The 23,763-nt window shown below is 40.5% G+C and overlaps 1 protein-coding gene across 2 annotated transcripts in view; it reads right to left on the bottom strand.

Moving 5' to 3' along the window:
• Nucleotides 1-23,176, bottom strand: part of fgf11a (fibroblast growth factor 11a) — a 129,438-nt gene extending 106,262 nt beyond the window's left edge. The window contains exons 1-2 of one of the 2 annotated variants that reach the window (XM_084712382.1): nucleotides 22,868-23,176; nucleotides 21,401-22,495 (exon numbers count right to left, since the gene is read on the bottom strand). In XM_084712382.1, the coding sequence (XP_084568508.1) occupies nucleotides 21,401-21,593 (193 nt within the window). In that variant the 5' untranslated portion in view covers nucleotides 21,594-22,495; nucleotides 22,868-23,176. Of the gene's footprint in view, nucleotides 1-21,400; nucleotides 22,672-22,867 lie in introns of those variants that run through there. The other variant, XM_084712383.1, reaches the window with a different exon arrangement.
• Between the last annotated feature and the right edge of the window lie 587 nt (nucleotides 23,177-23,763).

The raw sequence follows: 23,763 nt of genomic DNA, 5'->3' as shown, positions 1-23,763 counted from the left end.
AATGATGATAAATATCTGTGAATGGCTGTCCTTCATGGCCCGATGGCCTTAAGGGGCTTTCAACGTCGCAACTTGCAAAGATTTCAAGCTGCGCTCCCCTCCCTCTGTCTCTCTTCTGCCTTTGGTGCTGGTGTGATTCACATATTATCCTGCATGAAACCGCCAGTTTTGTAATTTGACATAAATGGATGAAATTTATTTTAACTGACTACCAGCCAACCTACAGGACTTTGATCTTGAGGATAAGTAGGATTTAGTGAGATGTCCCACTCTCTTTCAACATCTGACACAAGTAAATACAGACAGTATAATTACTGAGTTCAGGATAAAAATGAATTTAAACATATTTCCACAAGTGGTAGGCAATTTGAGGGCTGATGAGGAGGATGCAATCCCCTTGGTTAGCAAAATGAACAAAATGCATCCCCCTTGTTAACCTGCCATCCCTTCTCTACATCCCTTAGAGGCAGAGAGTGTGCATGGGTAGTGGGGTTTCCTCTCTGACTCATTGTTTCTTTGTCTGAGTATTGTGAAGGTTAGTATTTATGGCTCTGACCATGGCTCTGCAATATCAGTAGCTTAACTGTGCTGTGTGTTGATAAACCCATGGCACTGTCCATGGTGCTGAAATAGCAGACAGTTGCATAATTGTGTGCGAGTCATTCATGAGTCAGTTTACTAGTGGTAGGTTGCTAATGCTAGCTAACTAGCTCGCTAACAATTGATGTAGAATAACTAGCTGGTTTGTCTGTGTTTTGCTAATATTAGCTATAAGGTGTAACAAGCTACATAATAATTGATGGGGTAGGGTCGCTAACTAGCACAGATCAAAATGGGGTGGTACTTAGGAATTGGCAGATTTCAGTAGGAGAAAGTAAGTCAATTAAATGTGTATGTGTGTGTGTGTTTTTTTTTAGAAATATCAATTAATATCAACTGTTGTACCTCCTAAATAAATATCCAGAAATATGCTTCTTTTATTACCAAAGTAGTTCAACATAAGAACAAGTTTCTTCAGCCTATCAGGTTTATCTATCAGTTTTTCTTAAAATGTTAGATTCCCTCCTAAATAGTTAGTTCAGCAAATTTTCTTTCAGTGTTTTGAATGAATTGTTTTATATCATAACTATAGTCTGATGGCACATGGCCACAAAAGGTTATTCACCAACACATTACAGCTTTGCAAACATCGGTATGGATATGTCAGGGCTCCAAAAATCTGGGTTTACTAAGTGTAGCCAAACTGCTAATGTAATTGTTACAGGATTCATGATATAATCATAAATTAAACAGGTCGAACAGCAATGAAAAATCAGCATTACATTGTTTTAACCTGTCTAATTAGATGTAGCAACTTAATGCTAGACTTAATGAATGTCTAAGAGTGCTCTCTATCTCCATCTGTCTCCCCCTTCCTCCCTCTCTGCAGAGGGGGAGTCTAATTGGGTGATGGATAATTTAATGGCAGAGGTAAAGCCCCAGTTTTAGAGGAACTTCTCTCATCTGCACGCAAAATCTCTTCTGAGAGTACGGCAGACACTTCTAGAGTACATGCACTGTACAAGTGTGTGTACGGTTGTCTGTGTGTGTGTGTGTGTGTGTGTGTGTGTGTGTGTGTGTGTGTGTGTGTGTGTGTGTGTGTGTGTGTGCGGGGCTGAGGGAGGTTGCACTCTGGCTTGTCTCCAGCTTTACAGATTGATGGCACATTAAAGTGAAGGACGCGTCACGCACCTGTGCTTGTGTACCACAGGGGAACAACACACAGGTAGACAGGGTGCTGCAATCAGCAAGGTGCCCCACACACACACCAACACACACACACACGTACACACACTCGGGAATTCAGTGTATATTTTTCAAAGAAAGCAAACACATGGCAAATTCTGACACAAAGAACACATGTATGTGCTGCAGGTCCTGAGTCAACAGCTACACATGTGCTTCTGAACGCACACATCATGCCCAGAGGGGGTTGATTCAGTATAGATCACAGCTCTGTGTGCACCGTGTCCCCTTTTATCAGCACTGTGAGTGTGTGTGTGTGTACAGACAGTGTGAATAAGTGAGTAAATGTAAGCTCCATGCCTGTCTGTGTGATTTCTCATCACAATACAGCAGTATTTGCATTTGTGTGCTTGTGCATTATGTGGATGCCTCAACTGTCTATACACTAACATAATGAATTATCTCTATATGGCCTCACTGTCTGTCTATAGAATCACGCAAGTTACATTATTCAGTGTTATTCATGTACTGCCATGGTCACAGCACTTTAAGTAAATGCAGCATGTATGTTTAAGTGCTCAGGGTGTATGTAAGAGAGAGACGAGGTGGAAGAATGGCAGAGAGGTGGTGGTAGAGAAGATATAGACTGATAAAGAAAAAAGACAAGAAAATGTCAAATGGCACATCATGATTAGGGCTACGTTAGGTTATGTTAGGTACACAGGCTTGAGGAGTAGTGGATTGCTTGTAACAGGATTACGTAATCTGGATACAAAGAAAAAGGTAACTGTATTCCATTACAGTTATAGACAAAAAAGTGTAATCAGGTTAAAGGTACACTGAGTAAGTATAAGGAACGATATACTACCATGCACAGCACACACACAGTTGCCAATTCATGATCATGGCCTCTGGTGAAAAATTTTTTGGCTTTAGAGCAATCAATCAATAAAGCGCACAACAAAGGAGGGAACAGCTGGACAAACTAATAAACACAGCAACAAACATAAAAGACTTCGAGCTGCAACAATAAATCTATCATTAAATGTCTATTAAATTTTTAAATTATGTGCATCAATCATTTTCAGTCACTTTTTCATCAAAAAGTCATAATTCTCCAATTTCTGCTTAAATGTGAATGTTTTCTGCTTTTCTTTACTCATTTCTTACAGTAAACTGAATATCTTTGGGTTCGGGCCAAACAAGACATTTGTAGACGTCATCTTGGACTTTCATCAACATTTTTCACCACTGACATTTTATGGATCAAACAACTAATTGATTAATAGAGAAATTGGTTGACAAATTCATTGATAATAAAATAACCATTATAGGAAAGATGTCTGTCTGCTCCAAATGTTTGGACCTGTTTTTTAAGTGACAAGATTGTGACAGGATTCATTGGTTGATTACTCAATCTGAGTCATTTTGTAATAAAAAATATAAAAATTATTTGATATTTGCATAGATCACAACTCTGTGTGTACTGGTTAAGCACATGATACTAGCAAATACTATTTTCATGTAGTTGGTGGTAATTACAAAGCAAAATATTTGAAATTTTCCCCAAATTTCATTGTAAGTACGTGATCACTCGCAAGTGATGTTTTCATGGGAATTATGACATACTTCAATTGATGAAATTTGGTCATTTATGGGTAGTTTCTAAGAAATTTCTAATATGTTATTTGGTAATTACCAACCACTACATGAAAATGGTACTTGCTAATGATCACATAATTAACCATGAGATTTGGGGAGAATTTGGAAGTAACTTGAGGGCAATTTCTAAGAAATTCAAAAAAATATTACTTGGTAATATAAACCTGTTTGCCACATAATTATGGGACTTGGAAATGGAAAAGGTACCTTCCCAATTCATCTGCAAGAAAAAGCATTATGTGTGTTTCAGTGATCCTCTAAACAAGTCTGGCAGGTTTACACTCATTAAAACTAACAAACCGTCCACTTTTACAGCAGCCGGTGGCTAATGATCTTCAGTGACTTTACCTACTGTAAGAACTAAAGAATCTGATTAATACTAATGGAGACTCAGAACTTATTTTCTTTTTCTTCTCTATTACCTCTAAATTAAAACATTCATCAGCTACCTTTTCAATAACAGAGAAACAGACGGCCAAGGCTTGGTGTGTGCTGATCCTTTGGTCCACAGCACCTGTCAGTAAATCCTACACCACCCTTGGGTGCCACAGTCTCCGTGATCAAAGTAAATTAACATGTAATCAGATACAGACGCAAGCAGGAAAGCATGCATACACAGGCTTTTTCCCCGTAAGGCTGGTTTATTCTCACACATCACTTGACAGCAGGTTTGATGTGTCTGAGGTGGTGTGTGTGTGTGTGTGTGTGTGTGTGTGTGTGTGTGTGTGTGTGTGTGTGTGCGTGTGTGTGTGTGCGTGTGTGTGTGTTTGAGAGAGAGAGAGAGAGGTAAACACACACACACACACAAAGAGGTGGATAAAAATGTCACATGATTTAATGAGTTCTCTTTTAGACAATGTCACGTCGGTCAGGGACACTGTGGTGGAGTTGAGAGATCAGACTCGCCACGCATGAACAGAACAGGTGTGTGTGTGTGTGTGTGTGTGTGTGTGTGTGCGCACGTGTGTGTGTGAATGTGTATCATGTTGTGGGGACATAAATCTGTCTCCACAATCACACTGTGGGGACTCACCTACCTTATCGGGACCAGCAATGTAAATCATTAAATCTTTAAAGCCTTGAGTCTGATATCTAAGTATATGTATGCAATATGTAAGAAACTTAGTTTAAAGAAGAAATAAATACTATATTTCAACCATAAAATGACATTAATATGATTACATATTAATGTGGGGACCCACCTGCCTTATGGGGACCCATAATGTAAATCATTAAATTTTAGGGTGAAAGCTCAAGTTAGGGGTCAGGGTTGGTGTAGGTCAAGGGTCTGCAATTTTTTTGACCAAGAAAAAGATATCTGTCTTGAGCTGAAACTATTAAATTCTCTTTTTTCCCTGAAGACTTTTTTAATTTGGTATCCATAGCTAGTTTACAGAAAGTCAAGAAGACAAGCCACAGTCAAAATTTAGAGGAAAGGGCACCCAAGTCATAAGCGTAGGCTATGATGCACAGTTGACACATTAGTCAACAAATTATTAAAACTTTTTTTAAATTTAAACATTTTATTTATATTTTTTACAGCTGACAAATATAAGAATCACTTTACAATGTAAGAAAATATCTGAGATGACTCAAAATTCCAAGGCAATGAACTGCAATAGATTAATAAATAATCTTTAGTTAAGATAATGTATTATTTTTCTTTAGATAAAGATGAATGTTTAAGAAATAAATAATAAAGTCACAGGGAGCCACTGGAGAGGAGCTAAAGAGCCACATGTAGTTCTGGAGCTACAGGTTGCAGACCCCTGGTTTAGGATTAGGGTAACTATCCAAGAAAAGAATGTAAGTCAATGTAATGTCCTCTGAAGTGAATTGGCCTTTGCGTGCCTCTATGTCTTGTTCGGGATCTAGCCAGAAGGATTTCACGCTGTCTGTGTTTTCCCACATTTGTGTGTCTGTTTGTGTGTGTGTGTGTGTGTGTGTGTGTGTGTGTGTGTGTGTGTGTGTGTGTGTGTGTGTGTGTGTGTGTGTCCTGTATCCCTAAACTAGCATCTCCATGTGACACACGTTCTGCTCAGCTCTGCACACAAACCATGCGGCAAATTGATTGCATATAAAATGCTAATACTGCATTTGCTGTCCTCGGCATGTTAATATTGCTATTTAACTATTGATTAAAGGGGAAGTGTGCAGTTTCGGTGGGGGTTTTTGACATTGAGGAAAGCAAGGTTGGATTGTTGGTGGTGGGGGTTTGCAAGATGCTGACTCGACTCTCATCGGTCATTTGTTACCTGGGCTCTGAAGACGGTGAATCCCAGTGGAGTGTAAATTGTCTGATACAAAATAAGATGTCGAGTGCTGGTGTGGATAAACATGAGCATGTTTGCATGCATGAGAACACGCTTTGCTGTATGTGTGTGTGTGCGCATGTGGTGCAATCTCAGCTGGAGGTCATTTGAAGAGCAGCATTTCCAGATCTGAAACCCTTTGGCCTCATTGCCCTGCTCTCATTTCACTGTGGTGCTCTCAGTGCCGTGCTGTGCCTTGCCGTGCCAAGAATGTGCCCATATTGAGTCCAAGCAGCTCACCTCATTCCGACCAGGGCACTGCAGCCTCCATAAACCCAATGACAACAAACCAACATATCCTCATCACACACAGCTCACACACAGAGATGAGCACAAATACATCAAAAAGTACAAATTACAAATACCTGCTCATCAAATGCACTTAAAATAAAACACAGAATACAGATATAAAAATGTATTTAATTAAAATACAAGAAATTATTAATATTATGACATTATGACATTTTAGACATTTAATAGCCTTAAATCTGACCTTAAACAAGCGAAGTGTAGGAATTTTAGTTTAAAGGAAAGGCAGTGGTTCCCAACCTGGGGATGGACACCCCTGAAGGGGCACAGAGCCACTATACAGGAAGCGTGAATGACCAGGGGAGGAATGTAGAGTGAAACAATTTAAATATATTTAACAAAACAAAAGTTTGCTGATTCTAGCATGCTGATCTTTATTTCATTAAAATTCTGCTTGTATCCTGTTTTTTTTTTTATCAGTTGCTTCCCCGATCATTGTTAATGATTGATAATAATGGTGGGTTGTGGGAGTTGTGATCTTTTTTTAGCTTCTGAAGGGGAGCTTTGCAGAAAAAGTTTGGGAATCACTGGATTCAGGGAAAATGCTGAAGTTGAAATACCACATTCTCAAATGTCAACACTACGGCCGGCATGTTCTGTTCTGGGCTGGACCGTCTTCTTTTGTTTGCATGATTCACTCTTATTAGAGTTAAACAGGACATGTCATGTGATTGCACAAGTTTTTTTTCCTACCCAGTAAAATACAAATTACAAAATACTCAAAAGTCATTAAATACATGTCATTGAAATACTGCCCATCTCTACTCACACAGTTATTTTGTGGAACACACACAAGCAAACTTTTCACCCACACAAACACACACACACACACACACACTCAGGCACCAGAAATATTCTATTTTGTCTGATAATGATGATTGATGCCCGTCCAAAAACGCTCTGCAGCAAAACAAATGGTGGTCGGCTCCATAAATCAATTGGTTGGGAGGAGCGGCACTGAAAGCCCACATTGATCATCACACAGGCCAAATGTTAGCATCTCCAAATCATTTATTCCGGGCACCATTTCATACACAACATCTGCCGCACTGGCAGAGACAGAGGGCGGAACCTGTTACTAAACAACAGAGGCCGTCGGCTGCTGGTAATGCGAGGCGTAAAGCACGTGGCGATATTTCTCTCTGGTGATTGATGGGGGACGGTCAGGTTGTCTGTAGCTAATGAGCAAAAGATGGAAGAGCCTGCACAATTCAAAATATTAAAGTAGTTCTTGGTACTACATGTGACAGGTGATTTACATCAGCATATGAGCTGATTTTGTTTCCGTTTTTGTTGAAAAAAACTTTCTTAAAAGAGTTACATTATAAAATCTAGGCCTGCCTACAGAACACTTGAAATTAAAGGTCAGTGTGTGGTCAGAAGGGGAGCAGAGCAGGTAGCATATTGAAATGTGAGACGTCTTTATGTGTAATCTGGTGTACTTTCACAGCGAGGATACTGTAAAAAAATCCTTTCGTGAGCATTCTTTCGGAAACAACGATGTAATGAAGCAATTTTAAATGCCCACTGGCTTGTAGCAGGTTAATTTACTGTGTTTTACTGTACAGCTGTTCAGTTCTGCATCTCCACTGCACTGATTCAGAGGAGGGAGCATCTTTTAACTCTTTGAACTCTGAGTGAATTCTGCTAGCTTTTCATTCTTTTTATCTATGGGCTTATGGTACCGTTACTACATTATTCCTTAGCTAGCAAATGGTATGTGCAGCACTGTATATGTATTTATGAGTGTAAGTGTTCCGAGGATATGAAAGCCATATGGATGAGGCATTCAGAGGCTTAATTCTGTAGGAAAACAAATTGATAGCACAGAATTTTAATGGATTTCTTCATTCTATTGTGTCTCTTTTACTCATTTGTATTTAGGATGAATGTGTAATCTTTCATGGGGGTTCTCATCATGCATCGAGTGATATAAATAGGAGCTGTAACATGCTGTGGAGTTATTGTGGGCCATTTTGTCTCTCACAGACTTAGCTGATGTCACCTGATTATGCTCGAGTGAAACTGCAAGGGACCCAAATGGTATATAAAAGGAACAGGACAGCACTTTATGACATATCAAAGTGAAAGAAATGCATATGAAGAACAGAAAATGAAAACATTAAAAGATGATTTCAAAAAAGGGAGGGTAAACATATACAAAAATATAAACATTCAGTCAGAGGTTCCAGGGAAAGTGTTCCATAATTACTTTTTGTTGTTGTTAAATACAAAGTGTTTTCAGCAGAGAATTCAGTTCTAAGAGAAAAGGTGAATTCTTGAGTACTTAGTGGATATAGAATAATTTAATTAATCAGATATACAAGAGTACTTACTGTAAGTAAGAGCAGGTACTCCTTTTCTCAAGAGCAGTTCTTGAAGGGGACACCAAAGGTATTGCCCAAAATTCTGTTTTATTAATGTATATAGAGGATATATATGTATATAGAGGAAACCCTTATAATGACTTTATACTGGATAGTTGTATGGTTTGTACTAGTATTTTGAAATGCTTAAAATAATTATATTATTAGTAATAATTATATAGCAAATTAAGGTGTTTTCCATATTCATAACTACCCAAAACACTCTTCAACACAACAGCAAGATTATTGTCTCTACTTTTTTACAAATCTAAATAAGGGAGGCCTAATTTTTTTTTATAACATTGACAAACAAAAGAAGAATCTATGCCTCTGTCTGTCTGTCCCTGCCTCAGTCTGTCCCTGCCTCGCTCTGCCTAGTTCTCCATATTGACACCATTCATGACAAATCTCCATAAGCTTTTTATTCCTTTCTTGTTATGATATGTTTTGCTTTGAATGTGTAAAAGTCTAAGAGGCTATGAAGCCTGCCAGAAACGCACTTAATATTTTAACGTAGTGTTTGTTGTAATTGTCTTTTTTATGAATTAAGCCATCATTTATTTAAACAAAATGACATCATGACAGTCATTTTACATGCATTAAGAAAAGTAAGAATATATTTAGAGCCTGATTATATAAGTGTAAAGTAATCTTAAATATTATACTATAGAAATATTACTGTCAGTGAGTTATGACTTTAATTAAGGATAGACCTCCTGCCTCCATAGGTATGTTGAAGCAGAAGATTCACCTGTGAGGTAACAGAGTGAACAAAATACAGTCTGTGAATATTGTTTTATTCTATTGAGCAGTAGAAGTAACAGTTACATCATGCAGCTGTCCAACCTGAAGTTTCCTCCATGCTTGATGAGGTGCTTTATTGCATTGCTCATACCACCAGTTTTTTTTTTTTTTTTTTTTTCCTGGTTCCCCTGGTAACCCCATGTTTAACATCACCGCACTATGAACTGTGGGTATTTCCTCAGGCAAAGTCTGAAGAAATGCAGACTTACGAAAGTGTGCATCGAGGACTGTGAGGGAGCCCTCACGGACTTCACAGTTTGACAGTGGGACGGTCTTAAACCCTTGCAGACTAACCAGGATCACATCTCAAAGTCTGATAGGGTGGACACAGGGATTGGACCACTGTATGTTTTTAAAAATCTTTGTGAGCAAAAAGACCAAAATACATGATATATTGTTAACCTCCCAACCCTCCTCTACATACCCTTGTAGCAGAGAGAGTGTTGTTTAGTTGAATACGTTTGTCTAGTCTGTGTGACCCACCGATCCCCGAGTCTATGGCCCTGTCCATGACTCTGAAATATCAGTAGCTATCCTATGTTTTGATAAATCCACACCGCTGTCCATGGTGCTAAAGTAACACACAGATTTGTAATTACACCTTTTCCTCTCAGACTCACCCTTCTGTCAGTTTTGTATATAAAATATTACATAGAATATTATAATTCTATAAACTATATTCTATTAATGCTTAATGACATGCAATATTGTAGCCTATATAACTCTGCAGCATCAAAGTGACAAGTACTGTGCTGCTCCCATTAGGCCACCTCCTCTCTTCAAAATTAACAAATCACTAACTGCTGTTAACTCACTAAAAGTTTTGATTGGTCTTTTTGCACAGCCACAGATGAGTGACATCTATGCTAACAATAAACCATCGTCAATGTAGGTACTCATGCTGAAAGTAAAGACAGAACCCCCATCAGTTTTGTCCCTTGACAAGAACAAGACAGCTGCGTCCTCAAGAATGTTGACAAAAAAGAGAAAGGCAGCACTACTTTGTACAAATCTACTATAAACAGGAAGTCATAAGGAAAAAAGATCAACATGGAAAGAAAGATGGAGACTGTATTGTTTATCTGCTGTGAGGCTCAGTTTCTATCCAGTACAGTCCCATTATAACAGTAGTCACAGCGTGTAAAATGCATCTTCAGTTACATTAAAACAAACTCCTTATAGTTTATATCAGGGCAGCCGCCATTGTGGACAAACAGACTGAACAAAACTGTTAAAACTGCAAGATGGCCAACCAAAATTTCTGACATGCCGGACATCCATCCAATTGTCTCACCACCACATCATTGATTGTTCATGCAGTTAATCAGGCGTCACCACCCCCCTCAAACTGAGCATCAAAAGACAATCAATCTGCCATGAAATTAGTCAGGGGCGACCAACTCGAGGGTTAAATCAGGCTTAATGTCTCCTTTAGCTGCAGCTGTCGGTGGTGTTCGAGTAAAAATGAAATGCTTTGTAAATTGCTGTATTATCACTACATTATCAGTCCCGGCATCCAGCCCACTGTTGAAGTGAGGTTTGTGAGGTCTGTCTCACTTCTAATTAACATGTCAATAATCCTGGTCCTTATAAGCAAAATGAGCTATCATGCTTGTTTGCAGTTTCTCTGTGTGTGTTATTACAGAAATCCAATCAACGTGTGAATATCAAAGTTAGGTTGTGTCCCACTCTATTTAAAGGCAGAAAATTCTGTAAAGAGTTCCCTGAATGGTTGCCCCTGTTATGTTTTATGGTGCTTTTATAAACCTATAAATAGAATTCACATAAACTTCATTGTGTGTCCCAAACCAAACCTCCATAGCACGCTGCATCATGTATACACACCAAGAGGGAAGCAGAAGAATAGTAAACAAACTCCAAACCTGAAAGATTAGAGTGCCGTACATAAGACGTGCCTCACGCTCGTTCCTGATCCAGTAACAATAGAACCAGGGTTATGTAACACGGAAGCACAGTACCTACCTACAGTATCTCTGCCATTGTAGCATCCAGTGACTAACTGACTGGCCCAAAGACAAGATGATTAGACACAGTGGCAAAATACGGCGAGTGAGGAGAGACAGGCAGACACCGAGGAGGGAGAGAGGGAGACAGTTAAAAGAAAGCCAGATGTCCTTGAGAAGATAAGTGGGTGGTGTGGAGGGGGGCAGGACGGGCCGATCGAGTCTGTGGGAGAAAGGGAGATAGAGAGAGAGGGTGGAGGATGGATTGAGAGGATGGAGGAGAGAGTGAGAAAGCTGATAAAGAGAGAGAAAGAGAGAAATATAGTCCTCCCTGGTGTAGCCCGTCCGGAGTGTCCGGTCTACGAAGCAGTAAATCGGCCCAGTCAATGTGTGCTCTCCAAACGCTGCCGCACATTATTGATAAATCAGTGTGTGTTAATGAGAGGAGCCAGTGTGGCCTGATGAATCACGGCACAACAATGAGCCTCACACACACACACACACACACACACACACACACACAGACAAACACAGAGTCTGGTCGAGGTGCAAGTACTCACTACTGTCAGACCATCATTTGTCATTTGTCTCCCAACAAGGACATACATTCTCCCTTTCTCACTCTCATACGCTCACACACCAGTACGACTTAATTTGAAGATGCATGCATAAGATTGTCATTACACTGCCATAACCATGTGGCAATACCGGTCATGACTATGTAGGAATAGTTATGAATGTTTATGACTGTTGTGTCATTTAAGCAAGTATGTCATTTTTAATGCAAAGTTGACATGGTTTGAGATTGTTTGTTATGACGGCTTGTCATGAACCAAGAAAAAACTGTTGTTGTTACGACAACTTTACATTGACCAAGACAACGTAACTTTTCAATGTCTTTGTCATGACAACTTATTAATTATGATGATGATGATGATATTATCAAACTTAAACTTATTTAGCTTTATGTGTTAACATGACATTAAACTGTCATATGTATTTGGTTTTGACACTGGCCATCAATAGACCATTATAAGTGTGTCATGAATACTTTCTTTGACCTCAAGTAAAGTGGTATCCATTTGACTTGTCATAAAGATGTCATTAAGTCTGATTACACTGTCAAATGCTTGTGTAACAATGTCGCGAATAATTTCCTGAGCGGTGGTCAGTTTGACAACAGGGAATACAGTACCAAGGTGGTTTTCTAGCTAGGTTTGGCAACTGGCAACCCTGGGCTCAGTCAGCTGATTAGATGGCTAGCTCCACAGCTAATGCCAGCTATAGATAGAATTAGCAGCTTTAGCAGCAAGTAAACTAGCAAACCGTAAGGTAACTTGCTAGCTGAATCACCTTGCTACTGTACTCTGTTGTCAAACTGGCCAGGACATCTTTATGACAAGTCCAAAGGATACCATTTTACTTGAGGTCAAAGAAAGTATTCATGACACACTTATAATGGTCTAATGACGGCCACTGTGAAAACCAACCACATATGACAGTATAATATAATGATAAATAAAAGCGAAACTGTTTCTTTAAGATAATGTCAAAGTGTCATAACAAGACAATATTATTATATATGACATTATATACATGCATTATTAATTTCAAGCTGTCACAACATAAAGTGTTACGATTGCATTAAAAATGTACAACAGTCGGAAGTATTCATAAAGACATTGTTGGTTTGATTAATGTTATATTGTCATAACAAAGACATCTCAAACAACATCATCTTTTAATTAAAAATTACACAGTTGACCAAATGACACTGTATGACAGTCATGGACATTAATAAAGACCCCTCTAAGTTGTTATAGCAAAGACATTATTGGTTTTATGTATGTCAACAGTCATGGCAGGTGTCATAACATTGTAATGACAGGCTTATACACACCCTTTCAAATGAAGCGTTACTCACACACACACACACACACACACACACACACACACACACACACACACACACACACACACACATTCACACTCACACAAACCAATTTGCAGTAGCTGGATGAACACTTGGCCCCGCGCTGCAGTCACAACTCCGAGTGTTTTCCTATCCTGTTAACAGAAGAGAGGAGGGCTTCCACAGCAGCTCCAGCAGGCAGTCAGAGGACAACACAAGCTATTTTGGTTTCACTTTGATATCCAATAGGCGGCTTAACATCCTCATTAGATCATATCAGCCCCGCACACACATACACACAAATACACACACACACAAAGCCAGGGTGAAATTATCTCTCTCCCACACTCCCTACATAAATTATCATGAAATCTTATCATTTGTGATTGTTTGTGTTTGTGTGTGTCTACTGATTTATTAGTGCATATGTGTGTTTTTATGTGTGTTTGTAATTATAGATATTTACTTGTGTATATTTGCACTTGAAAGTGTGTGTCTGCTAAGGCTAGCTTGCTTGTGAGTGTGCGTGTGTGTGTGTGTTTGTGCAGGGCATGCTGACCTTGTTATAAGCTGAGTGGGCTGTAGTGCTGGGGCATCATTAGTATGGGTTAGGTGAGGGTTAGAGGGTGTGTGTGTGTCTGTGTGTGTGTGTGTGAGTGTAGAGGTGAGGGGGTGACAGAGTGGGGAGGGATGTGGGATGACAGTGTGAGAGAAGAGGTAAGAGGGGGAAGGTATGTGGGTCAGGCCAGGACACACAAACACACGTCACCCGCCTCCCCTTCTATCCGTCACTTAGGAGCAGGTAGTTAGCAAATGTTTAAGGACACACACATACACACACACACACACACACACGCTATTCACACATTCGTTCTTAAGTACAACTCCTTTCCTACAATACCCTCAAATGGCCTTCAACAGTACAAAGGGGAACCTATCCAATCACAATGCAGTGACGCACAAGCAGACAGTGTTAGATGTACGATAACATCTACACACACACACACACATACATACACACACTGTATTTGAGGTGGCATTAGCTTACCTGTGGGAAGTGTCACAAGATACTGGACTTCAAATAAGGTGACTACATTTTTAAAACTAGTGCACAGGAGCTTAGTGTCAAGGTTTGAACTCTTATTAAAGGGACATTTCAGTTATTTAAGCCAACCAAACTCCATAGGCACAATCATTAATTTTACCTCACAGAACACTGGAGTTGCGCTAGTGCTGCTGCCTTGATTTGTTGGTTTGTTTTGTGTCACTGAATCCGAACTTTCCTTTGTAAAATATTAAAGTCAAATAATAACACAAACAAACTAAGAGAGTGAGGCAGGAGGAGTCCAGCCACTCCTGTGTTCTGCAAAGTAAAATTACTGATTTCTTCTCTGGCGTTTGAGTGAATTTGAGAGAGTGATATTTGGCTTACATATAACAGCAGTTTCCTGTGAGAAGAAACTGTCTGACACCAAAGTAAAGTGGTGGAAATATAGCATACACTTAAACTAACTTCTATGTGGACCTTATTTAAAGGTATAATCTGCAACATTTTCCTAAAAAAACAACAATCTACAGACTCATATGACACCTTTCAGTCATCACTTTAGACCCACTAGAAGTGTCTGGTGGTGGCTGTATCTGCAGAGACATTTAATCCACCCAAAATGTTGGTATTTGATGTCCTGATGTGTTTAGGAACAACTCAGACAAATCCTTTTGACACTATCCTATCTCTGCTTTTCAAAACTGAGGGCTTATCAACCATCATCTACTGTTAGTAACACTGACTACCGATTAGTACCTCATACAACTCCACTTCAAATAATCCAAACTATCCCTTTAATGTGAAAGAAAGATAAAAGATTAGTTTTCTCTTTTAGTTTTCAAGGACAAACAAAGTGTGACACCTGCTGGGATTCATGGGGAGTACAATGAGGTGAATATGTGGGGAATCTTGAAGTACTCAAAGGATAGAAACAAAACAGAAACTGAAACTTCAGACTTCATTATTTCCAATAAAAAGTTTTAAGCATATTTCCAAAATCTAAGCAATTTAAAATGTGCATCAGTGTGTTTTTCTTGTCAACAACATCTAACTGAATATATTCAAGTATATTCAGGGGATTTCATCGCTGCTTTTCTCATATAAGATATTATTTTTTTCTTTTTTACCAAGGGGATCGACATTTAACAATGGCCCGCAACTGGACTCAAACCAAGTTTGACACCCTCGCTGTTCTTCTCCTTTATTCTTTGGGCTTTCTGGAGGAGTGGAGGTGTGTAACAGGGAATTGCATCATGATGAGTGAGCGCTTTTTATACACCACAAGGAGCAAAAGCAGGTACAGCAAAGGTGTATTCGTATTACATCTTCTCTTTTTCTCTTTTCCTCCCCCGCTTTTTCAGTTTTTTCCCCTTCTTCTTCTCTTGTTTTCTAGAAGTGCATAACTGGATGGGAATGTACAGAGTATTTCTAATCAGGCTTGCAGATGAATCCAGAACCTGCAAACAGTTACTGGTAAAATCCATTTTAATCGATAGATATTTAGTCAATACAAGAGACGGCATCGCTGATATTTAAGAGCAGAGTAGAGTTGGAAAAGATATGGGTGAATTTTATTTGATGTTTATATCTTTTTTCTGAAACATGTATTACATAATATAACATAATACAATATAATATAATATGGATACAAGATCCTTAGTAAATTTATATAAGTACTAAGGATGCACAACATCAAGAAATATTTTATTTCACATTGCAGACATCACTATTACAGCAAAAACAACAGTTGTGACTCTTCCGATGTTTTAGTTTTCATCAAAAATCCTCACATGCTTTAGCTTTTATAAAGTATTTTCCCTAAAAATTCCAATTTAATGCTTTGACATAATCTGTCAAATCAGATTTTATTATAGCCGTTATTTATCACCACTATATGCAGACACCGATATATATACCAATAATATTTATCGTGCATCCCAAAAAAGGACTATATATAGTATAATAGTACATCCGCATGCTATATCCTTAGTAGACATGTATAATATCAAACTTATGAGAACAGCAGACCTGAGATGATCAACAATGTACAGGGCATTTTTCATCCACACTGGAGGAGTGGAGGAGAATGAGGATAAGCTGCAGCACAGACTTAACTGATCACTCAGGAAAATGAAGCAAACGAAATGGGAAACCAGAGACTGTTGTGTCCACATCTAACAGAGACCCGCTCCACTACAACATCCCATATCAAGGTGTTGCACATGACAGGCAGACCAGTTCTGAACTGGTAGGACACAATATGTAAGACTGGCAGGACGAGGGCAGGAGGACCCTGTGTTTAGATCAATGATGCTTTGAGCTCCAATACAGTCAAACCTCATACACAGTGTCTCCCACTCGTCAAACTTTTTATGTGAAGATGTCAACCATATTATTGTCACTATGCTGTAACTGCTGCTTACATTCAACATGAGGCAAATTCAAAAAACGCCCCACAAAATGATTTCCTGAGTGTTTATATATGTATAAACATACAACATTTCTATATGGGCACACAAGGTTCATGACAGTATTAGTCTACTGAATTGCTGGCACATTTTTACCTGATTCTGAATCTGATTTTAACATAAAACCAACCCATTAAAATATCTCCACTCTAATGAAGAGGCTACTTTAACACATGACAGATACTGTCGGTGAACAAAGCACGATGGAAAAACAACATAACCACAGGGCAGGTTATGTTACAGCTGGTACTTGTCTGAGGTTAAACCACTGACCCAGAAAGTCACTTCTTCACTACTGGTTTTCCAGTGAAACTTTCTATGATAACTTGTGTAACCTGCGACCTGAAGGGGGATCATGTTGCTTTGGTGGTGCTGAGCGTTTCTCCTGAGAACTGGAGCAAACAATTACCGACTTGGGTGTAACTGCACATTATTATAGACGTTGTTAAACATTTAACCCAGATGCAAACATAATAATGGCTGTTAATGGCTGCAGCTATAATAATGCTGACAGGCATGCTGTAATATGTCAGAGTGTTATTAGGTGTCCATATTTAAACTGGGTGGGAATTTTATTTCTTAGCCTCGGGCAGTTCCCAGAATCTTATCCTCCCTGTTTTTAGTTTCAAGTGTGTGCAGTGTTGAGAATCTGTGCTTGACAAATGTCAACAGAAGCCAAGAGAAGCTAACCAGAGCCAGAGGAAGCTAAAGCGACAATGGAAGCCATCAGAAAACAATGGGCACCAACCAAAATACAAGACAATGTGAGAGACTATAAGCCACACGATGCAGAATAAGCCAATAGCAGTCAAATGATGCCAGTAGAAACAATGGCAGCCAGTTGGAGGCAAAGTGAACGCAAGCTGTAAGCAGGCCGCTCTGAAGTCCTGCCAGGGGAGGAGGAGGAGGAGGAGGAGGAGGAGGAGGAGGAGGAAGAGGAGGAGGTGGAGGCTACTGCTCAGGAATATTCTAGTCGTTTATTCCTGGCCAGGGGTCAACTGTGGCCTCGGGGCTGAAGCTTGGAGAAGGAGGGAGAATGAGGAGAATACACCAGATAGCACACATACTCATGGCTAGGGGTCAAGAGTGTCCTCCATGTGCTGAACACACACATTCACACACACACCTCACACACACACACAGACACACACACACACACACACACACACACACACACACACACACACACACACGTACAAAAAACCTCAACAGAATGATGAAGACACACACTGCCACACATGGTACTTAAAGGGATAGTTCGGATGAAGTACTTCTCAATAGTTGACAGGGTCAGCAGCATAAAGGTATTTTAGCCACTTAAGAAAACTCCACCTTAAATAAACAATATTTATTTATGTGTACATTATATCTCTAGTATTTCTACTGCAAATATCGCTTTCTCCAAATCAACCAAACCCCACAGGCAAAATCAATCATTTTACCTCAGAGAACATGAGAGTTTCTGCCTCAATCTGTTAGATTGTTTGTGCTATTGTGTGACTTTGGCGAATCCAAACGATCCTTTTAAAACACAGAAGTCACACAAGAACACAAACAAATTAATAGATCAAGGCAGTGGTAGACCAGAAACTCCTGTGTTCTGCACAGTAAAATTATTGATTTTGCAGATGGAGTTTTGCTGGTTTGGAGAGTGTAACATGTGTCTTATATAACAGCAGTTTGTTGTAAGAAAAACCTGTCTGGTAAAGTGGTGAAGATATTCTAAATATAGCACACACTTGAATTGATATAGATTGTTTAAAAGTGGACCTTATTTTAAAGGGCAACAACATTCGTTTTGGGGTTTCGAGGTTTTTATATCATTCTTTAGTTTCCCAGTGGTGTTCCTCGTGTATACAGATTACAACATTCAGAATTTTGTCCAAATACGTAGATTTTTGGGTCAAAATGCTATTTTTCCAAGTCATGCTCAAAGTTTTTTTTCCCCATGTGATATGACATAGGTTTCTGCATGATCACATTGCTATTGTATATAAACCCTCAAGGCTGAAAGAGCAGCATGTCAAATATGGGCACCCGTCAAAGTTAACTCCTTATACATCCACACATAAAATAATGAGAACTATCTCTTTAAGGACCATGTGTCTTGTACATTATATTTAGAATAATGTCAGTGTTTTACAGCCTCAGACAGCCTTTTCCAACAGGAAGGTGCCTTATTATGTAAGCCAAATATCACTCTGTCCAAACCAACCAAACTCCACAGGCAAAATCAGTCATTTTACATTGCAGAACACAGGAGTTGCTGGTCTACCACTGCCTTGATCTGTTAGTTTGTTTGTGTTATTGTGTTGAATCTGAACTATCATTTTAAAACACCAAAGTCACACACTAACACAAAGAAACTAAAAGATTCAGGCAGCAGTAAACGAGCAACTCCTGTGATGTGCAAGGTATAATTACTGATTTCTCCTGTAGAGTTTGGTTGGAGTTGGGCTGATATAACAATGGTTTCCTGTCAGAAAAGGCTGTCTGATGGCAAAGTAAAGCAGTGAAAATATTCTAAATATAGCGTACACGCCACTCTGCTTCTCCAAACTGGGGTCCTGCCAGCTGCCATCTCCTGTAGCTAATACACCGACTATCAATAAGTACCTTATTCAACCCCAGTTCAAATAATCCAAACTATCCCTTTAACACAGACCCTGTAAATCACAACCTGAAATGGCAAAGCAGGTAATGCGTCTCTAACCACAGTCTCCACACCTTGTCCCACCATTAACATAATAAATCCATAAGAGTGTGAGAAGCATGAAGCCATTAGGATGAAAATGGTTTCAAACAATGGGCATGCAGCACACGTGGCCTTTTCCCAAAGAGCTGGCACCGCCACGGCCGCTCCGACATATTTTACAACCGTAATTACAATATAGAGAACAGCCGCCTCTGTGGCAGATGCTGCTTCCAACGTTAGAGGTTCCCCACGTAATTATCATGATGAACTTGGCACACCGAGGTAATAAATATCACAGAACACACACGCAAACACACTTGAACGGGGTGGGAAAGGACACACATACTGTACGTGGAAGAGCGGGGAGGTGGATGAGGGGAAAGAAACACACACACACATACAGACTGGTGAGGTGAGGACAAGCTCATTCAGAGAACACACACATAAAAATACACACACACATTCTGTTGCATAGAGTGACCCAAAATCTGTGTGATATAGTAGTGTGTTGAACATAAAAAATGAGTGTAGACTGATGGAGTTTTTAATCAAAAAAGCCTATATGACAAAAATGCATCAAAATACACAAAAAATACTTCTGGAAAAGCAAAAAAGCAATATCCTAAAAAGCAAAAGATAAGACACCTTAAAAAGATAACTTTTAAACAGGGATGCTCAATTAATATTGGGGCTGATCAGTTAACATCCAAAATAGGATATTTATATAATTATTCATTATTGGAATAATAAAATTATGGCCAGTAAATATCAGCTTTAATAATGTATAATTTGATAGATAATGTCAAAAGCATTTGATTTAATTTATAAGCAAAATGATGTATGAAAAGTATATTTGTGATTTTTTTTAATTTACTTTATTAGAAAAAATAAATGAACATTTGAAGGGTATCAAAAAAGAAACACACAACACACAAACACTTAAATATGACTTCTAAAAGAAGATAAAAAAGGAGATAAGCCTTTTAAAAAAGTTGGCATAGGCATAAAGGCAAAGGCATAAATTAAAAAAAAGACTTGATAAATGATATGACTCTTGAAAAAATGTTAGTTCATGCAAAAAGAAAAAAAGCCAACTATTTATTTCTTATGATTCAATCTAGTTTAATGAATGGCAAATTATGAAACTATAATACTAACAATACTAATATTAAAACAAGCCTTTGCAACAAAGTAGTCTGACTTACAAAAATACATTTTGTTTGTGGGCTAAAGAGCAGCTCCTCTGGTGTGTGAGTGTATGATTTTACGGCTCAGTCCTGCCTCTCCTTATCTAAATTTAGAAACGTATTTCCAAACTGATCCAAAGGGTTTCACCAAGAACACATGACCTCTGTGGAACCATATTTTGGGCATTTTGCAATCACAAAAAACACATTCGCAACACGATGGAGCAATTATTCTCAAAATTCAATCCGTCTTTGGTTCATAATGTCGAAAACCATCACCATACGCAGCACAGACACACTCGTCACACAAATCAGGTGTCACTGTCTCATTTAGCTCCAATGAATAATTGTGCCGTTACATTTAACATGCAAACACACAAGACAAATTAGGCCGCACTGTGTTCCACTCGCCTTGAGGGAAGCACAGTGAGAGTAATGGCCCCCAAGAATTGCAAATGAGGCGCCTCTTGACATTTTTATATCATAGTAAATCACTGTATGTACGAGCCAAGTTCGTTGTGTGCTTGCAGATTACCAGTGTGCGTCTGGATGTGTTGACATCCACCTCAACAAAGTCATCACCACAGTCACAACACAGGCTAGGTCACGCCTCTGGTCAGTGGTACAAATCTGACGGAATTAAGCTGGAATTTACTCTGTCCATTTCCTGTTTCTACCATAAATACAGGACATGTTGTGTAGAGCTACCAGGAAGATGTGCTGGGATGTTTCCCAGATTCAGATTAAGTCCTGAACTGTAAATTACAGGCTGGGGATGTTCTCTATTGAAGCTTTACAGTTGAGGATTAATCTGTAGTCTGGCAAGTCAACCATCAAAAATCCAGTTATCCAGTACAGGCAGAAAATGAAGCAAAGAAGAAGAGAAGATGAAGGAAGGAAGGAAGAAACTGGGAAAGGTTTTAATAGGAAGGCCTTGTGGCAACTCACCTGGTCTTTTCTCCATTTTTCTCCCTCGACTGCCACATAGTCGAACCTTCGATATTAATATTAGGATTTGCTTCTGGCAGAGCGACTTGTTGCTCTTTGGGCAGGGCTTGCGCTTGCTGGCGATCTGCCGGTTGGCCTGGGGGTCCTTGACCTCCCTGCGCTGGCGAATGAGGGAGCTGGCGAGAGCGGCCATCTTCCCAGCGCTGACCCTGCCGCCGCCTCACCAGCCTCTGGCGGCTCGGTGGCGCCCAGGTGTCGGGGGGTACCGTGGGCCACCCCCCTGCCCACTCACCCAGGGCGACGGAGCACCGCTGAGAGAGGGGTGCAGAGTGGAGGAGGGGGCTTCTGAGGTTGGACCGTAGCAAAGGGTAGAAAGGCAGAAAAAGAGGGAGAGGAAGGGAAGGAGAGGAGGAGGTTGTGGAAATGAGGGTGGATCCCTGGATGGCCCACCCAAAACTGACAACTGGAACCCGGTGAGGTTTGGATTGATGAGCGATAGCCTTTAAATGTCCTTCCGGTTGTTTGTTGTGTAGCCTTGATACGTCACTGTTCCTCTGTTGGGACAAGGCATGTTGTTATCCACCCAAGATCCAATGCACTGTAGCCGATGTCTTCCAGTGCCTCTGTCCCAGTCTGAGTAACCTTACCCCTCTCCAGGAGTTCTAGTGAAGTTTGACTCAATCCCGTCCGAAAATGTTCAACATCAGAACCATTCGCCGCATGATGAAACCAGATCCAAACAACAATCACATTTAGTCCTCTTAACCCACTCAGTCCCGCAGATCGGACGCCTGAATCGATTCAGGGGGATGGCGAAACGTCCGGATATCAACTCTCCAAAATAACAGAAGTGACACTGCCGGGGCAAGACTGCAGCTCCGTCCCTTCACCTGTAAAATTTCTCCATCCAAAACAACGACAGAGAAGTAAAAGAAGAAGTAGAAGAAGTAGTGGGGACCGTCCGACCTGAGGTATCAGCTCCGCAAGCTGGGACAAGGATGACAGGATGGACGCTGCTGCGCTGGACGGAGTGCGGCTTGTTCCCCTCGCTGTCTTTCAAGCTCTCCTGGCATCACCCTTACGTTCACCCGCACCCTGAGAAGAGAAGAGGAAGAAGGGGAAAAGACTTCATATATCCAGCATTTCCCAGAGATAGAGGTGACATTCATGAACGAGAGAGCGCAGGGATAGAGAGACATACGGGGACACAGAAAGAAAGAGGAGAGAGGGAGGGAGGGAGTCTATCTATCCCCCTATCCGATCGGGCTCTCCAACTCTCTCGCGCTACACCACAGCAGAGCGCAGCGCTGTGTCCTTCAGCCACGCATGCTGCCTCGCAGCTGGGAGAACGAGGGATGAATGAATGGAAGGAGACAGAGAGGGAGGGAGGGAGAGAAGATGAGGTGAAGGGGAATATGGGAGAAAAGAGGAGGGGGGGAGGCGCGCTGGCAGGTAGCCGTGCCTTACGGTAGCTGCTGTGTTGCCGCTGCTCATGCGAGAGTCTCCAGTGGTGGGTGACAGTAGTCCGGTCGGGTTCTGTTGAGTCCAGCTGCACAGTGTGTGTCCATGACAGGGAGAAAGTGTGCGTCCCGAACACCTCTCAGCCTCAGTGCACACATGTGAGGAGTGTGTGTATGTGTGTGTGTATGTGTGTGTGTGTGTGTGTGAATGTGAAGGAGCGGCACAGTGCGAAGGTGTGAGAGTGTGTGACAGCATGTATGTATGTGAGTGTGTCCCTGTTCACAGTGCATTACCGAGAGAGTGCTGGCAGCGTGCTTCACATGCTCTCTCTGTCTCCCCCTCCCTTCTCTCCTCTCACTCTCTCAAATCTATTTCCCTAAACCCTCCCCTTTGCTCTTCATCCTCCCTCCCTTTTCTCCTCCCCCTCTGTCACTCTGATCCCTCCTTCCATGTCTGCCATTCAAAGTCCCTTCCTCTCCCCATCTCCCCTATTCTCCTCATCGCTCTCTTGGTACCCACGCGAGGCTGCGCCGGGCCGGGCCGGGTCAGAGATGGGGTGCCCCCGCCTCCCCACTCTTCTGCCCCACCCTCGCCATCTCTGATGTGATGTTGGCTTAAAGAGACAAACTAAGCGAGCTTGTCAGTGCTGTGCTCTCAGCTATGACAAGGACGTATAGATGCCGTGACACAGTCTGAGTCGTTGGAGACTTTGCGTCACTGCCATCACATCATCCATACGACTATAATCAGTCAGTCATGTAACAACGCTCTGTCACATACACTGCAGATGCAACACACAAACAGAGCGAGAAACCAGCAGGCAAATCAGTTTGGTTGGATTATCTGAAGCACAAAATTTGGATAATAATCCCTGATTTTACAGCAAGGCTTGTAGGTCCAAA

Source organism: Lutjanus erythropterus, chromosome 23 (assembly GCF_056507025.1).
Source record: "Lutjanus erythropterus isolate fLutEry1 chromosome 23, fLutEry1.hap2, whole genome shotgun sequence".
NCBI classification, from domain to species: Eukaryota; Metazoa; Chordata; class Actinopteri; order Lutjaniformes; family Lutjanidae; genus Lutjanus; species Lutjanus erythropterus.
The sequence above is the reverse complement of the archived record's forward strand: the minus strand, read 5'-3'. Positions and strand labels throughout refer to the sequence as shown.